This window comes from Chrysemys picta, chromosome 14, assembly GCF_011386835.1.
Source record: "Chrysemys picta bellii isolate R12L10 chromosome 14, ASM1138683v2, whole genome shotgun sequence".
Lineage (NCBI taxonomy): Eukaryota > Metazoa > Chordata > Testudines > Emydidae > Chrysemys > Chrysemys picta.
In genome coordinates this window covers 9,324,701-9,343,223 of record NC_088804.1, presented here as the reverse complement: position 1 = coordinate 9,343,223, position 18,523 = coordinate 9,324,701, and the positions used below count along the sequence as shown (strand labels likewise).

Genomic DNA, 18,523 nt, shown 5'->3' with positions numbered 1-18,523 from the left:
CATCCACACAGAAGAAGTTCATTAGGAATCGTTAGGAATAACTCCCCCGTGTAGACAAGCCCTACGTGAGTGGTGGGGTGGATACAGCTTGTACATATCTGGTAGACCTGTTGATCACTTGCTCAAACTCCTTGTCTAATTGCAGATCGACAGGACAGAGACGGCCGTGAATAACCTCAACCCAGCCTTCTCCAAGAAGTTCATCGTCGATTACCACTTTGAAGAAGTGCAGAAGCTGAAGTTTGCTCTCTTTGACCAGGACAAGTCGAGCATGCAGCTGTATGAGCATGACTTCCTGGGAGAATTCTCCTGCACCCTGGGCACGGTGAGTCTACAGCAATGCTGCGCCCCAGCAGCTAGCAGACACTTGTGTGGCTCCCTCGGTCAGAAGGATCCGTTACACCAAAAATCACAACCGTGGTTAGGTTACACCCGGTCCCAAAGGAGCAGTCACTTACCACAGGTCAATTGCAGCTTAGATCGCACACAAATGTCAATGCTTGCAGCCAGTGCTATAATAAACCGTCTTAAGATTTATTAACTAGGGAAAGGAAATAAGATCGTTATTTACAAGGTTTAAGCAAGTAAACACACACACACAAATGAGTTAGTTTTAAGTTCTAAAAGGTAATGGAAGTGTCTATAATAAGCAAGATCTATGTGTCCCTTAGGGCTAGCCCAGGCTAAACACTGGGAGTTTCTTGCTTCTGCCTAGAAAACCTTGCCCTCAAGAGCCCAAGCAGCATAGAGATAGTTTCTTCTTATTAGGGATTTTTATTCCCTTTCTCTGACCAGCCTTCCCAGCTGATGGAAGGGAATTCACTTGCATGTTTCCTCTTCCTGGGGGATGTGAGAGAGCAATCAGCAAGGCTTTTGTCCTCTTTAATGTTCCACAATAGTTTGCCTGGCATTGATGGACCCTCTCTGTTGGGCAGGAAGTAACACCTTCTGCTGGAAGGTGGCATTTCACACTAGTTAACATCTTTCTTCCACTAGATGATTTACACCATTACAAAGGACTGCCATGCAAACACTTAAATATTCCTTTTATAACATGGGCTACAGATGTTATAAGTGAGATTATGAAATGCTTGGCAATTGCTGCATGCATTAAAGTCTAATCACTAAACACATTCTTATCATTCTAATACCTATTTTAATTATACTAACACACAGGTGAGCCAGAGGAGCCCCACCTGCCACGGCAGCCAACCCACCCCCCCACACCCAGGGAGCCCCCCCTCGCAGCAGCTACCCCCCCCTTGTAAGCCCCCCCTCCACGGCAGCTAACCCGGCCCGTGGAGCCCCCGCCCCCCTCCACGGCAGTTAACCCCGCCCGGGGAGCCCCCTCCCCGCGGAAGCTAACCCTGCCCGGGTAGCCCCCCCTGCGGAAACTAACCCCGCACTCCTCCACGGCAGCTAACCCCGCCCCAGCTCACCTCTGCTCCGCCTCCTCCGCTGAGCATGCCGGCGCTGCTCTAATTCTCCTCCCCTCCCAGGCTTGCGGCGCTGATTGGAGAAGAATTAGAGCGGGGGCTGTGTGCTCAGCGGAGGAGGCAGAGTGGAGGTGATCTGGGGCGGGGAGCATTTCCACTGTGTACCCCTCCGTTACTGCAGGCGGCCCTCCCTGCCCCCCCCCCCCCCCCCAGCTCACCTCCACTCCACATCCTCGCCTGAGCGGGCTTTTAGGCGCCCTCAACTACTAGGCGCCCTAGGCGGATGCCTAGTTTGCCTAAGTGGTTGCACCGACCCTGATGCTGGTATAACTGCAGCTACGCTGCTGGAAAAACCTTACAGAAATATTGCAAAAAATTGCACCCCGGCCACGTAGCTACATCGGCAAGGGTTTCTAGAGTTGGCCTGGCCTACACATACAGCAGCGAGCACAGTGGGGTTCGTAGGGACTACCACAATACAAATAATTCCGCTTGAAGAGTGACATCAGACCAGTCGCTTTCCTTTTGTTCATAGTCACTTTCACTTCCTAGTGCTGTTTTCCTGCCCCCCAGCAATGTTTCAATACCCCCCCCCAAAAAAAGCCACCCAGTTTTGCTTAGATTCCCCTGAAAATTTTTCTGTTCAGTTCTGTCAAAGCCTCTTATAAAGAAAAAACACCCAACATATTCAACACAAACTACTCTGAGCTCCAGCTGATGTTCTGATTAACTCAGGTTAGTGATTCTCAACCTTTGTTCCCCAACGGGGCCCAATGTTACAGTGAAAACTTTCTGGATCGCCCTTCCCTCCAGCCATAAAGAGAGGGTTGCAACAAGGCTGTTGTGAGCTCCTGGCCATACCCAGTTAACTTGGCTGTGTGTGTTCTGCACCTGGTGGATTAATGCTGGAATCAAGCCCCTGACTGGGGCGTCTTGCTGGAGCACAATTGCTTTGTGGCTCTTGATGGTCTCGCAGTGGACAGCAGGTTGTTGCTGTGATGATCTGGCAGCCCAGAATAATCATGGGGACAAATTGGAGTGGCAACACTTGCTTTGGTGTAACGGACTAGACAAGATGCGGTGCACTGGAGTGTCAGGCTCACAAACTCCAGTTGTGGCTTCTTTCACTGATCACTGCTTTTTGCCCTTATAGGGTTTTATTAAAGCTGCCCAGTTTTGAGGTCCGGGCAGCTATTAAAAGGGACAGGAAGCTGCCTTAGGTACAGATAACCTGGCTCGGAGGAGCCACTAGAAAAAGCATTTGACTTCCCCTTTTAATTTTCCTTTTGTGTTAGAGCTCTGTCAGATTAGTTTGGAGTGTTTTGTTGCACCTCATTAATTCCGCGGCTGGATTTAAAGGGAAGACTGTTTCATTCCATGACCCCAACCACCTCTGCAGCCATGCGAACTAAAACTATGAGGCATGATCAAATCTCATGCTTCAGGGCACAAGCAGCCAGCCTGCCACGGTCAGGAAGCCACTTTTAACCCCCGATGTGCAGTGCTGCATAAATGCCTAGTTTCACGGAGGTTTTTTTGCCTGTCTCTGAAGCAATCGCTTTTGGCCAGTGCTGGAGCGAAGATACCAGACTCGCTGGAATGATGGCCTGGTCCTGTAAGGAAAATCCTGTAGTCCTTGATGCGATGAGACCTGGCTGTGACTTAGGTTATGTTTACACAGCTGCAGCGCTTCAGTGTCGACATTCACGACAGCGAGGGGAGGGGTTCTTCCATCACAGTAGTGAATCCACCTCCCCAGGAGGCGGTCACTAGGTTAATGGAAGAATTCTTGCGTTGACCTGGTGCTGTCTACTGTGGAGGTTAGACTGCATAGCTGCGACTCTGAGGGGGGTGGATTTTTCACACCGCTAGGGGAATGTAGCTGTGCTGATGTAAATGTTCAGGGTAGACCAGCCCTTACTGTTGCGTCTGACGAAGTGGGTATTCACCCATGAAAGCTTATGCTCCAATACGTCTGTTAGTTTATAAGGTGCCACAGGACTCTTTGTCGCTTTTTACAGATCCAGACTAACACGGCTACCCCTCTGATATTTGTTGCCTTTAATATCTCCTTCCCCGATTAGAGGAGAGGTCTGTCTTCCGAGGGGGGGGAAGCCTTTCCAGTGAGCTCGCCTGAGAATCCGGGATAAAATCCAGTTAGACCTGTGCCACCATCTCTTATCTCATCTGGGTGGAAACTGCTCTGGCCTAGGATCGGAGCTGGAAATTGCAGGAAAGCACTTTAACTAAGTGAATTTTTCCCTCTAATGCTGCTGCTAGTGCTCAAATTACACATGATGCCGTATTGCAGCTGAGTAGATTGCAGAGGGTTATTTCAGCTTCCGAATGGCTGTTTTCAGGCTTCTTAGGAAGAGAACTGGGAATTATACAATATATATCCACTTCATAGTATGATCAGCGCTGCTCCTCGTTTGGGATCTGCTGAGACAAAATGCAAAGTGCCCCTGAAAACTACAGGAGTTTGGGAATGCCCAGTGTTCTGCGGGATTCGGCCCTTAGGTAGTGAGGAAAGCAGTCATCAACAGAAGAGCAAAACTGGCAAAGAAAGGAATTTTACTGTCATGCTTCTAAGAAGTTATTTAAAACGAGGAGGAGGAGTTCAAAAAGTAAGTCTGTATCTTAAGCTGGTGCAAATCACTGTAGCTCCATTGACTTCAATAGAATTGTGCCTATTTACACTGGCTGAGGATATGGCCCGTAGTTTCAAACTACGTTCTTTCACTCGGCCTAAAGTGTTGGGTAGTGTTGCTGTGCACTGTTTAACTGCTGCCACGTTCCACCCTAGAGACAGCTGCATTTTGAGTGGGGTGAGCTTTTTTTCCTGAATATATCGTTTAAGAACCCAGTCCTGTGAGCTGCCAAGCACACGCCATTAGACTTTAGCAGGGGCCAATGGTGTTTTGCATAAAACAGGAGCAAGGCCTATGCTTTTAAAGAGATTTGGGAAGGAAGAACTTGATGCAAATGTGCATTGGTGAGGATGGTGACATTAATCAAGTACTGTGTCTCTGTGGTCCTTTTAAGATACGTTTTGAAAAGCTGCGACTGTGAACATGTCACCGGAATTAGCTAATTTAGGCTGTGATCAATTCCTCCTCACTTTGTTTTTGATCATTTAGACCATTACATCTCTGGTTTTTGTGGCTTCCTTAGATTGTCTCAAGCAAGAAGATAACAAGAACGCTACTTCTGGGAAATGGGAAGCCGGCTGGAAAGGGGATAATAACGGTACAGTTACTAATTTATTATATATATCGTGTGGGAATTTAGATAATAGACACGGTGTGGTCCGCTTGATAGTGCACTGGATTGGGACCCCGTAAACCTGAGTTCTATTTTCTGCACTTCACTTCACCTTTCTGAGCTTCCGTTTCCTCTCCTAGCTTTTGTCTATTTAGATTGTAAGCATTTTGGGGTAGGGACTGCCTCTTGCTACATGTCTGTACAGTGTTTAGTACAATGGGGCCCTTCTCTTAGTTGGGTTCCCGGGGGCACTGAAATAACAAAATCTAAATCTCTGGGTAAGTACGAAGTAATATGCTTTTCTTGTTATGCACATGGTCTCTCTCTCCAACCCTCCCTGAAACAGACTGAGATAAATGGGTTGATTATATTACGCTGCTGATAATCAGTGGTTTTATTTGTAGTAAGAAGACAGGACTTACAACTTAGCAACAGGTCTCTTAGCAACAGCATCTCTCGCCTGATGCACAATCCCCCCAGGTGGTGGCTTTCCCATTGTTGGTATATGTAGCAATCTTTTCTGTACATGAAGAGGGTAGATTTAGGACTGGTTTTTGACCTTTGACTCTTCTAAATGTTAGATCTGAGCTCTGTCAGATTTTCAGCTGGGTGACAACAGTCCAGCTGATGAGCTTTTCCTTCTATGTGACGTGAGGTGGTTGAAGGGTATTGAAATCAAGACTGGTTTTAAACAGTGCTAAAGAATGGCTAAGCGTGGCTGCTGCAGTGTGTCTGTATTGCTATTCACTGTAGAAACTGGTAAAATGGTAACAGGATTTCGCTAACATTAAAAGAACATAAGAACGGCCATACTCGGTCAGACCAGTGGCCCATCTAGCCCAATATCCTGTCTTCTGACAGTGGCCAATGCCAGGTGCTTCAGAGGGAACGAAGAGGACAGGTATTCATCAAGAGATCCACTCCCTGTTTGTCCAGTTGCAGCACCTGGAGTCAGAGGCTTAGAAGCACCCAGAGCGTGGGATTGCATCCCTGACCATTTTGGCTAATAGCCGTTGATGTACCTATTCTCCATGATCTTATCTAGTTAGTTATACACCTCTACCCCAATATAATGCGACCCGATATAACACAAATTCGGATATAACGCGGTAAAGCAGCGTTCCAGGGGTCGGGGCTGCGCGCTCCGGCGGTTCAAAGCAAGTTCGATATAATGCGGTTTCACCTATAACGGGGTAAGAGTTTTTGGCTCCCAAGGACAGCGTTATATTGGGGTAGAGGTGTAGTTTTGGCCTTCACGACATCCTCTGGCAAAGAGTTCCACAGACTGTGCATTGTGTGAAGAAATACTTCCTTTCGTTTGTTTTAAACTGCCTATTAATTTAATTGGGTGACTCCTGGCTCTTCTGTTATATGAAGGAGTAAATAACACTTCCTTATTCACTTTCTCCACACCAATCATGATTATAGAGACCCCTATCATATTCCCCCTTCCTCCTCTCTTTTCTAAGCTGAACAGTACCAGTCTTTTTAATCTCTGCTCGTATGGAACAGCTTCCATACCCTTAATCAGTTTTGTTGCCCTTCTCTGTACCTTTTTCATTTCTAATATATCTTTTTTGAGATAGGGTGACCAGAACTGCATGCAGTATTCAAGGTGGGTGGGCGTACTATGGATTTATATAGTGGCGTTCTCATGTTTACTGTCTTATTGTCTATCCCTTTCCTAATGGTTCTTAACATTGATGGGTTTTTTGGACTGCTGCTGCACATTAAGTGGATGTTTTCAGAGAACTATCCACAGTGACTCCAAGATCTTTCTTGAGTGGTAACCGCTAACTCAGACCCCATTATTTTGTATGTATAATTGGGATTACGTTTTCAAATAGGTGTTGCTTTGCATTTATCTACACTGAATTTTATCTGCCATTTTGTTGCCCGGTCTGCCAGTTTTGTGAGATCGCTTTGTAACTCTTCACAGCCTGCTTTGGACTTGACTATCTTGAGTACTTCTGTATCGGCTGCAAACTTTGCCACCTCACCATTTGTCTTTTTCCAGATCATTTGTGAATCTGTTGAACAGCACTGAGCCCAGTAGAAATCCTTGGGGGACACCACTATTTACCTCTCTCCAGTCTGAAATCTGACCATTTATTTCTACCCTTTGTCTCCTGTCTTTTAACCAGTTACTGATCCAATAGAAAACCTCCCTCTTATCCCAGGACTGCTTAGTTTGCTTAAGAGCCTTTGGTGAGGGACCTTGTCAAAGGCTTTCTGAAAGTTTAAGTACACTACATCCACTGGATCACCCTTGTCAGCATGTTTGTTGACCCCCTCGAAGAACTGTAATAAATAGGTGAGGAATGATTTTCCTTTACAAAAGCCATGTTGACTCTTTCCCATGTGCCTGATAATTCTTTCCTTTACTATAGCTTCAACCAGTTTGCCTGGTACTGAAGTTGCCAGGATCGCTTCAGGGGCCTTTTTAAAAAATCTTAAAAGGCGAAAGAAAATGCAATGGGAAAATTAATGAGCAGTACGGAATTCATATGTCTTTCCTGATTAAGTCTCTCTCCACCCTGCGCTTGGCACTTACTTTGGAAGAATTGAGCCAGATTAAAAGGTCACTTGTCAAGTTTAAAAAAAACATTTGTTTCAAAAAATAATTCCTTATCTCCGGCTAATACCTTGGATTACTAAAACTGAAAGGGTTTTAAATGTTTAATTCACTCTGTACAATGTATGTAATTTACTATTTTGCATTTAAATCCGGTTGGGTGGTGAAAATAAACTAGTTGAAACTTAACTTTTGCTTCTAGTCAGTTTCTCTTTCTGGTTCTCAGACATAAAGCTGCGGTGTTTAAACAGTGTTGCAGTGTTAGCATGGCAAACACTGGAATGCAATAATCTTCCACATAAACAGTAACATGAAAACACCCTACTGTTTTTGGCTCTTGTAAACGTTAGGTTGCACAAAACATGAAAGTTTGGACCTGTGGTGTCCCTTTAACTTTTTAAAGAAAGTCTTGTTTCCGTAAAAGTGGTGAATGCGTTAGAAGTGCCTAAGGCCGTTCTAGGAGATGTTAATGTCAAATGCTGGTCCTGTCTCTTCGGATTTTCCCTCTTACTATAAACTCCCCCACCATCATGTTTGTGGGGATTGAATTTGGGATCTTCAGCACAAACAGCACAGACGTCTTCCACTTGAACTAAAGGCACGTCTACACTAGAAGCGCTACATCGGTGCAGCTGCACTGCTGTAGCGCATCTGGTGAAGACACTCTGTGCCGACAGGAGAGACGGCACACTAAACCCACCCCCGTGAGAGGTGGTAGCTATGTCTGCGAGAGAAGTTCTCCCGCCAACATAGCGCTGTCCACACTGGCGCTTAGGTTGGTGTAATTTACGTTACTCAGGGGGGTGGCTTATTCACATGTGTATGGGGTGGTATGTGGTGGTATAGACCTGAAGTATGTGGTGGTATAGACCTGGCCTAAAGGATTAACTCTGCTAGCAGTAGTAGGCTCTTATCCTCTGGACCAGCTGTGAAGAGGTGACACAGAACCCTGAGCCAGCATGTTACCTGAGCAGTAGGTAGTTGCTTAGCGACTAGGTGCTGTCTACCTGGCTTTTAATATAATAACAGATGGAGATATACCTATCTCATAGAGCTGGAAGGGACCCTGAAAGGTTATGGAGTCCAGCCCCCTGCCTTCACTAGCAGGACCAAGTACTGATTTTGCCCTAGATCCCTAAGTGGCCCCCTCAAGGATTGAGCTCACAACCCTGGGTTTAGCAGGCCAATGCTCAAACCACTGAGCTATCCCTCCCCTTTTACTCTAGTATGAGTTATATCCCAGGTATCTCGGAATATGGTTGTTTCTTCTACCCGGTTCTGAGTCCCATATTTCTGGGCATTCCTAGGGAGATGAAGAGCAGTTGTCTTTAATGAAAGATAGAGCAGGGATATGTTAGCATATGTGCTGAGGCAGCGGGCTGCTCCTTTAATTCTCGGAGCTCTTGGTTGCTGTCTGGGAGCTCTTTCTGTTTCAGCCCTGCCAGCCCTCCCGCTGCTCCTCCGGTTCTGTGTGCGTCCGAGGGTCCCCTGCCGCGTCTGAATCTCCACATTCCTTTCTGCCCGACTAGACTAGCGGCCTTGCTGGCTGCTTCGTTATGCAAATGACGCCCATGCGAATGCACTGTGCTGCGGAGGGCTTTCGTCTCCCTTCCTGATCAGCAGCTTGAAAGGAATTATTGACTATGTCGGAAGAGATCTTCATCTCTGCCCAGATCGCCCGCCGTGTGCGCAGCCAATCGCCAGTCCAGGAGTGGGGGTGGGGAAGGAAGGTGGCTATAGAAGGCCCACTGGCAGAGGGCAGCACTTAGTTATCTTGAGTGCTTCAAATGTTCAAAGCGCTGGCCCAAATGTTAACCAGTCCTTACACGTCCCCCATCTCATGAGCAGTTATTTTCCCCATGTTACCAATGGGGAACTGAGGAACATGGAGTTTAAGGACGGGGTTTACAGACGCATCTCAGTGACTGAGGAGCACAATCCCTGTTAATTCTCACACACCCTGAGCCATTCTCCACTCAGGAATGCACCAGCATCCTCATAATACCTGTGCCACTGCAAGGCACGGGAACGTGTGCTCCTAAATCATTTAGGTGCTTTTGAAATGTCCACCCCCAGTGACTTGGCCAATGTCCCGAGGCTTGTCGGCGTCAGAGCTGGGAACTCTAGGTGTCACGAGTAGAACTGGCTGCAATTTGGAATTTTTGGTTCCTGGGATATTTCAAAATTTGACTTAGTTCTGATGTGGAGCTGCGGATCCTGTAATCCCATGTTCCCCAGGATTCCGCCAGGAAGCCAGGCAGGGTTCTTTCAGAGCCCTGCCTGGGACTTGGCAAAAGTCCATCGAACCTGAACCGTTCTCGCAGAACATTTCAGGTTTGACAAACCAGCGTGATCCAACGAAACTGTCGGCGGAAAATTCCCGGCCCGCTCTGCTCACGAGTGATCTGGTTGGTTGAGTGCAACTCTTCACTCGTTCTGTTTCCGGTGTAATCGTTCACGGGAATTAGGCTGTTTTAACTTTGCTTTCTGCAAGCAGTTGAGAGTGGGCACTTCAGGTTTGCTTTCCACGAGCGTTGGTGCCAGCAATACCCAGTGGAGACACTCGGGAAAGGCAGACCCAAAGGGAACGCAAATACGACGGGAGTGATTGATTCCAACGTTCTAACAAATAGTCATAGGAAAATGTTCATCCCAGTCCAGTGTTCACACAGGCCTACTGCTAAATGTATAGCAATTGATATCACCGTCTAAACGGCTAGACCAAAGAGTCACCGAAAAGGATCTGTCCCTTGAGGTTTTTGTGGAGGGGAAGGAATGTAATGCCTAAATCATGTTTAGAGTAAATAGAGCAATTCAGATGATTAAAGAAGCTGCATTAAAAAATAAATGGCCCCGTGCAAAGTGTTCCATGTGTGATAAGGTTGTCCTTGGAAACCAAAGATTTGGGTGGCTGTTGCAAATTGTGCATTGACGAAGGCCCTTCCTTGTGTTCAGAGTGTGGAAGAATTTCCAATGTGTGTGGATGATGCTGAGAATCAAAAGGAAGCTAGCGGAGGTATTGTGCGTGAATCTGATGGGAAACATTCTAGCAGTTGGAAGGAGATTTATTTTAATGTTGTGTTTAAGAGGAGCGTGACTGCAGAATGTGTCTGCTGCTCTCTATTGTTCTGGTAGGTCTAATTCGGAGTAATGGGCAGAGGTTCACATCCCTGAGCACCAGAGCTGGGATTTTTTTTAAGTATCCAAAGAGAGCCAGTCCCATCCAGCAAGGGTCAGGTTTACACCAAGAGCAGGCTTCACAAAAAGCACTGGTTTTGGAAAAGGCCAAGACTGAAATCCCTTAGAGTTCTGGGTCCCGTCTGCTGCCAATGCTGGGTACCTCTCATGAGCGACCAGAGAACTTGGATCTCTAGGAGAGTTCATCCTGTGCTTGAACTCAAAACTCACATAAATTATTGTTTTTTAAAAGAGTCAGAACTAGAGGCCAGTCTGGCATGTGGCAAACAGAACCCCCAGCTGGGATGTTTTTACATCAGCCAGTAGCCTCTGCGCTGTTTCGTACAGCAGATCCCTTCTCCCAGATGACTGCAAGCAAGTTAGACTAACACGTCTTACCAGCCCGTGTCACCAGTCCGGTTCAGGCTGGGTTTATTCCCTGTGCTTTTCCTTACTGAATGAGACTCTCCAGTCCTTGACTTAGCGTCGATCTGGAATACGTTCAGGGAACTCTCCTTGTAGCTCAGCTTAGAGAAATACAGAGCTGCGTTTGCGTGCTGATCTGTCCTTTGGATTTATTCTTGCTGCTTTTGGGAAGAGTATCTCTGGCTGACACGTCCCATTATCTCGTGCCTCACGGATTGTCTCAAACTGGGCCTCATAGATTGTAGCATACTGCCAAATATGAGACTGAAATACTCTGACTGGTACCTCTGGATTGTCAAGAAGGGATATGATCCGGCCTAGCCAAATGGGCAGCGGGCTTCTGTTTTTCTTCATTGGTCATTATCAAGGGAAAATATACATCAGCTGCAACATAGGCATACCATAAAGGATTGTTTAGCCCTTTCACTGTCGTTCTGTCAGCCTCTTTGCCCTCTGATTTCGCTAGAAAGTTGTGCACAGGAGCAGATTGGTTAGTCATGGGTGTCTTTCTACAAGTGCCGGAGCCAGGGGACTTGCAAGGGAATATGCATACATTGTGATTTTGAGAATCCCAAGGAATCGTGAGAGATGGAAGATATTACTGTCCCCGTTCAGGTAACTGGGATTCCCAGCGGTTCATTTGGGTTGTGCATGCATTGAAATAGTCTCGAATCCCACAAACAGGACAGAGATACTTTCGGTATCTCATGCATCTTGGGCCTGTCGGCCTCTGTGTGTTAGGACATCCCTGGCCTATTCACCAGTGTGGCTGGTGCATCACGTTCTACCAGGTGCATTGGGTAGCACTGGTACGTTGGACTGGGATACGTACTCTACCTATTGTGTTTGGATCTAGATATCATATCCACTTAGCTCATCCTTTCAAGAGTGCTTTCCTCTAACCTAGAGCTGGGCAAACATTTTTGGACTAATAGTTTTATTTGCTGAAAAAAATGCAGGCTTGGTCAACCGGAAATTATTTGCAACCTTGACCCAATTAGTTTTGGCTGGGGACAAAGTTGTTCGGGGACAGCTTCAGGAGTGGGAGCGTCCCATCCCTTTAGCCAGGGCCCTCGCTTGGGATGGGGGAGACCTAGTTTGAATCCCTGCTCCGGAGTGGGGACTTGAACTCAGCTCTCCCCTCTCCCAGGTGAGCAGCCTAACCGTCAGGCTGTCGGCTATTTGGGGATGGGTTGATCTCCATCTCTGCTGTTCAAGCTGTTCCACTTTGCATAAATAAATAAATATTCATTGGGCCAAAGAGCGAGCGTCTCTCTAGCCTGGTGATTAAGGTGCTCAGCTTACCAAGGGTCGTGGTGGATTCTCCATCGCTGCCCATTTTAAATCAGGACTGGATGTTTTTCTAGACCTGCTCTAGGCATTATCTGGGCGAAGTTCTCTGGCCTGTGTTACACAGGAGGTCAGACTGGATAGTCACAATGGTCCCTTCTGGCCTTGGACTCCATGACCCTGAGAGGCAGGAGATGTGGATTCAGATCTCTGCACCTGTTGCAGTTTGAGTTGTCACGGCTGACGTGCTAATATTTGGGTGCCGCCAAACAGCTGATGGGCGGTTGGCTGGTGGGTGCTGAGCACCCACAGAGTCAGCGCCTATGTCGGGCTCTACATTTATATTGATGTCCGCTGCCAAGACACCTGGGTGTTTTACCGGGGCAGTGTGATCTGGGCAGGGGTCTGAGGGGACATCTACACCGTGATAAAGAATCGCGTGGCACCGAGTCTCAGAGCCTGGGTCAGCTGAGTCGGGCTCGTGGGCCTAGAAATAGCAGTGTAGACATTCAGGTTCGGGCTTGGGCTGGAGCCCGGGGGCTCAATGCTCTGGCTTCCAGCCTGAGCCCTAACATCTACTGTGCAATTTTATAGCCCAAGTCAGCTGACCCAGACCTGCCGTGGTGCCGCCGATCGTTGATTTCAGTGTAGACGTGCCCCTGGAGCTGGAGTGTAATTCCCAGCTGGAGCCCTGTCCGTACTAGCTCTGATGAACCAGTGCACTGACAGATGCAGGGTAGCCCGGGCGGCACAGCCTAGCTGCCGTGAGTGCGCACCTAGGGCGTCAGCCAGGACTGTGCTCCAAGCGGTTACCCCATCTCACCGCCCCGCTGCTCTGCTTTTCGCGTGCTAGCTTGGTGCAAGCTCGTGTGTGTACGTCTGTCACCGCTGGAAATTCTCCCTTTGGATCTGCCCCAAGCACGGGCAGGGAAGAGGCGTAAAATAATTTCAGTCACCAAACTCACTTATGCAGCTTAACTTATTATCCAAGGAGATAAGGCTGCCTGGTAACAGAACCTCTCTGCTGCAAAGGTGTGTGCTTCCGAAGCACGATCCGTCGCTTGTTAGGTTGTTAATAGCTGCGGTGCTTTGAGTCAGACTTGGCATGGGCCCAGAGCGAGCGCGAAATGAAAGGGGAACGAGGAGACAGCAAGCAAAAGAGACAGCGCGATTCAACATTACAGTGGGCTCGGGAGCAGCTGCCCGTCCCGCCCTGCTGCAGAGGGTGTGCGCACGGTATCGGGTCATGCACGCTGCCTTCCTGGGGCTTAACCTTATTAGCAAAGGAACGAACGGGGTACAGCCTAAATTCCAGCCCCAGCCTTGGCTTTGTGTCCCTCCTGTAGGGCCTTCCATGCTAGACTTCTGCCCACTGTCATCATCCCCACATTGGGGAGGGGAAGCAACTGAGGTCACACAACACATCTGTCACCGAGCCAGGACTAGAACCCAGGGCCTCTGACTCGCAGCCTGATGGCTTAGCCACGAAGGCCTGCTGCCTCTTCTTAAAGCACTCTCTTTAGCCTTCAGCAGCTTTCCAGGCTCCTTATTCATAGGAATGGCCCATTCCCCTCCTAGCTCTGGGCCTTGGACATTGCCTGTGTCGGGCAGATAGTGACGTATTTGGTCCTGAGAAGGGTGAAAGATGGTAATGAGAGAGCAGCCCTGTACTTAGCATCTCCTCCCTGGAGCTGCAGGCAGTCTGTTGCAATGCACTAACCAACAGCGTCTTGGTGCCCCTCTGATGGCCAGACAGCCTACAGAGATCAGAGTCTGCTGTCACTTCCAGACAGGGCCGACGGGGGGGGGAAGCCGGTACAAATTACCGGGGCCCGGCGGTCCGGAAGGGGGCCCGGCTTCCCCCACCTCTTATTGGCCCTGTTTAGCTGGTCCGCCCTTGCTGGGGGGCCCGAAATTTTTTTTTCACCGGGGCCCAAACCCGCTCTCGGCGACCCTGACATACAGGCCTGGTTCTTGAGCCATTAATGCTTTTAAATCCAGAGGTCCCGGGTTCAGTCCTTGCAACTGACCCATCCCCGGGTGTCCTTACACTGTGAAACATGCCAGCGCTGACCGTTCTGTCCATCCTCCTGCAGCAGCCGGTCTCCTGTGTGCTTCTGCAGTGAAATCTCCACTTCTATGCTGGGCCGTGAACCACACACAACACGTTTTGGTATTAGGAAGTTCAGCATGTACCATAATACAATCAGCATCTCCCTAAGCGTGCATGTTGTCTCTGTCTCCTAGAGCAGAGGTCTATACTTAAAGTGCTTTGTTCTAATAGTTATTCAGAGGCCATAAATGGTGCTCTATCCTAGTTGTCTGAAGAGACACGACAGGCTATAACTCTCTACTGCCTCTGCATTTTTCTTAAGCAGTAAGTGTCCTCTGATTGCTCCTTCTGACGAAAATTGTCCCTTGATTTCCCAAGTTTCGTAATGACCTAGATGTGATTATGCTTCCTCTTAAATACTCATGCAGGGATCTTGCATCAGGGAACGCTCTGAAATATTATCGGACTAATACAAATCAAAATGTGTGTATTTCTACCCTTCTGAGTTCTCTGGAGCCTGATTGTCTTCAGCTGCTGTTTCATACCCTTGTGTTCTGCTGCCGAGCCCCACGGTGATGCCAGGAGTTTATCATGCCTGGTGTAATACCCTCTGTCACACACAAGGTTGGAGGTAGCGCTAGGCGGCAGGGTGCAGTGGAAGAGGATGGGTTGGGAGGGGGACAGCCCTTAGAGGAGGATGAAGCCTTTTCTAAAAAACAGCAGATAATCACTGACAACATAAATGACTTTCTATTTTTTTGTTATAAAATGTTCCCTTCCTTAAAATACCAAGAAACACATTAGAGCATATTCCAGACAAAACCAGCCCACTGGTGTTTGGCAGTGAAAGCTATTTTTCAGTTTATAGGAGGGTGAAAGATGCCTTTTTAACTCATTATGTGCTGGGCTACATTCATGCCTGGTATAACTTGAGTAGCAACAATGGATGGTTTTGGCCCATGGGGCCAGGCCCTCAGCTGGTGAAAACTGGTGTCCACTGACTTACAGTAGCGACAGGTCAGCCCCGTTCTCTGTGATAGCCTCGTGAACGGAAAGCAGGTTAGAAAGTTTGCCAGTGAGGAATCCAATTGATGTGGCTGGGAGCAGGCACTGAGCTTTTGCATCAATTTAAACATCCCAAGTGCCGGGATGACGAATGAAATGCAGATTCTGCCCAGAGTCATAGATTCGGTTGGGGAAACCATTTGCATTTGTAGAGAAGACCCAGTAGGGTTTAACTTTCTAATGTCTAGGATCCTTTTGTGTGACATTAATGAAAGACGAGGTGGGTGAGGTAATATCTGTTATTGGACCAACTCGTGTTGGTGAGAGAGACAAGCTTTCAAGCTTACACAGAGCTCTTCTTCAGGTCTCTCTCATAAGAACATAAGAATGGCTGTACTGGGTCAGACCAAAGGTCCATCTAGTCCAGTATCCTGTCTACCGACAGTGGCCAGTGCCAGGTGCCCCAGAAGGAGTGAATCTAACAGGTAAAGATCAAGTGATCTCTCTCCTGCCATCCATCTCCACCCTCTGATAAACAGAGGCTAGGGACACCATTCCTTACCTATACTGGCTAATAGCCATTAATGGACTTAACCTCCATGAATGTATCCAGTTCTCTTTTAAACACTGTTATAGTCCCAACCTTCACAACCTCCTCAGGCAAGGAGTTCCACAAGTTGACTGTGCGCTGTGTGAAGAAGAACTTCCTTTTATTTGTTTTAAGCCTGCTGCCTATTAATTTCATTTGGTGACCCCTAGTTCTTCTTCTCACCAACAGAAGTTGATCCTGGTGTAGAGGGTGGGCCTGGGTTCCCCTACAAGTCACTACTGGAGTGGCACACTAGGGATAGCCCATTTAGAGGCAGCTGGAAGCAGACGTTGATGTTACCCCAGAAGGGGGGAGAACTTTAATGTGACTTAGCCGGAGGGCTAAGCAATGAAGAGGAAAGAGCTGCAGCTCCTGGTGCATGAGAGGTCACGGCGTAAGTGAGGGGAATGACGGGCTGAGTAACCGCAGGAAGTGGCATCAGACCAGATGGCAGAGCTAGTTCCCCAGATGAGCCACAAGGAGGCACCATTGAGCAGTTAGTAGAGGTGATCCCGTCACAATATCCTGAATTAAAAAAAAACATTGAGGACCAAAGAAGTGCAAACATGGTTAAACAACAGAGCAAAAGAGGCGGTTAGACATCCTTTAAAAATTGAAAGTCAAATTCTACTGAGGAAAATAGAAAGGAACATGAACTCTGGCAGGTCAAAGGTAAGAGTATAACTAGGCAGGCCAAAAAGGACTTTGAAGAGCAACTAGCAAAAGACACAAAAACTAGCAGCAAACATTTTTTTTTAAGTACATCAGAAGCAGGAAGCCTGCCAAATGATCAGTGGGGCCACTGGACAATCAAGGTGCTAAAGGAGCCCTCAAGGAAGATGAGTCCATTGCGGAGAAGCTAGATGAATTCTTAGCATTGGTCTGTAGAGGATGTGAGGGAGATTCCCACGCCTGAGCCGTTCTTTTTAGGTGATACATCTGAGGAACTGTCTCAGATTGAGATGTCAGTGGAGGAGGTTTTGGAACAAATTGATAAATGAAGCATTAGTAAGTCACCAGGACCTGATGGTTGTCACTCAAGAGTTCTGAAGTAACTCAAATATGAAATTACAGAACTACTAACTGTGTTAGCCTCTGTACAGACGACTGGAGGATAGCTAATGTAACGATTTTTTTAAAAGGCTGCAGAGGCGATCCTGGCGATTACAGGCCGGTAAGCCTATCTTCGGTACCAGGGGAAATGGTTGAAACTATAGTAAAGAACAGAATTGAGACACATAGACGAACGTGATATGTTGGGGAAGAGTCAACATGGCTTTTGTAAAGGGAAATCATGCCTCACCAATCTATTAAAATTGTTTGGAGGAGGAGGGGCAACAAACATGTGGACTCGGTGATCCAGTTTACATAGTGTACTTGGACTTTCAGAAAGCCTCAACCTATTCATCAATGATCTGGAAAACATGATCTTATGTGAACAGTGAGGAGGCAGAGTTTGCAGATGATACAAAATAACTCATGATAGCTAAGTTCAAAACAGACTGCGAAGAGTTACAAAGGAATCTTGCAAAACTGGGTGACTGGGCAACAAAATGGCAGATGAAATTAAATATTGATCAATGAAAAGTAATGAACATTGGAAAACATCATCCCAGCTATGCACACAAAATGATGGGGTCTAAATTAGCTGTTGCCACTCAGGAAAGAAAGCTTGGAGGCATCGTGGACAGTTTTCTGAAAACATCAGTTTAATGAGCACCAGCAGTTTAAAAAAAGCAAACAGAATGTTAAGAACTATTAGGAAAGGGATACATAATAAGACAGAAAATATCATCATGCCACTGCCTAAATCCATGGTACGCCCACACCCTGAATACTGCCTGTGGTTCTGGTTGCCCCATCTAAAAAAAGATAGATTAGAATTGGAAAAGGTACAGAGAAGGGCAACAAAAATGGCTATGGAACAGCTTCCATATGAGGAGAGATTAAAAAGACTGGGACGGTTCAGGTTAGAAAAGAGATGACTAAGGGGAGAGAGATGACCGAGGTGTCTCAAATCAGGAATGGTGTGGAGAAAGTGAATAAGGAAGTGTTACTTACCTCTTCCCATAACACAAGAACCAGGGGTCACCCAATGAAATTAACAGGTAACAGATTTAAAACAAACAAAAGGGAGTACTCCTTCACACAACACATAGTCAACCTATGGAACTAGTTGTCAGGGGATGTTGTGAAGGCCAAAATTATAGCTGGATTCACAAAAGACTCCGATAAATTCATGAAGGATCGGTCCATCGATGGCTATTAGCCAAGATGGTCAGGGACTCAACTCTATGCTCTGGGTGTCCCTAAACCTCAGACTTCTAAAAGCTGGGAGTGGATGACAGGGAATGATGGATCTGTCGGACGACTGGATACTGGGCTGGATGGACCATTGGTCTGACCCAGTATGTCCATTCTTTTGTTCTTATGATGATAACCAGCTCCACTTGGCTCAAACCCAACAGATGCTCCATGACTCACTGTTTTTTAGTCTAATCATTTTGGGAAGCAAAGGTTGTTGGAGGAAAAAAGCTATTTTCAATGTCCCTTTTCCAAGGCTAGGGCAGGAGGCGAATTGAGGGGGGAAATGCAACACATTGCACTGATGCCAGCCATATTATTCCCATGGAATTATTTTTCGTTCTGCCAGTTTGATTTCACAGAAGCTTTTGGGGTGAAATCTAAATGGGGCAAAAGAGAAAATG

The 18,523-nt window shown here is 47.2% G+C and overlaps 1 protein-coding gene across 6 annotated transcripts in view; it reads left to right on the top strand.

Annotated features, from left to right (window-relative positions):
* The window catches only part of CPNE2 (copine 2), a 171,274-nt gene that overhangs the window by 75,153 nt on the left and 77,598 nt on the right, over positions 1-18,523 (top strand). For 5 of the 6 annotated variants that reach the window (XR_010592520.1, XM_065566950.1, XM_065566948.1 and 2 more), the window contains exons 3-4: positions 146-325; positions 4,611-4,685. Coding sequence is in view for 5 of the 6 variants with exons in the window: in XM_065566950.1 (XP_065423022.1) it covers positions 146-325; positions 4,611-4,685 (255 nt within the window). In the remaining variant the exon portion in view is untranslated. Of the gene's footprint in view, positions 1-145; positions 326-3,844; positions 4,064-4,610; positions 4,686-18,523 lie in introns of those variants that run through there. The other variant, XM_065566949.1, reaches the window with a different exon arrangement.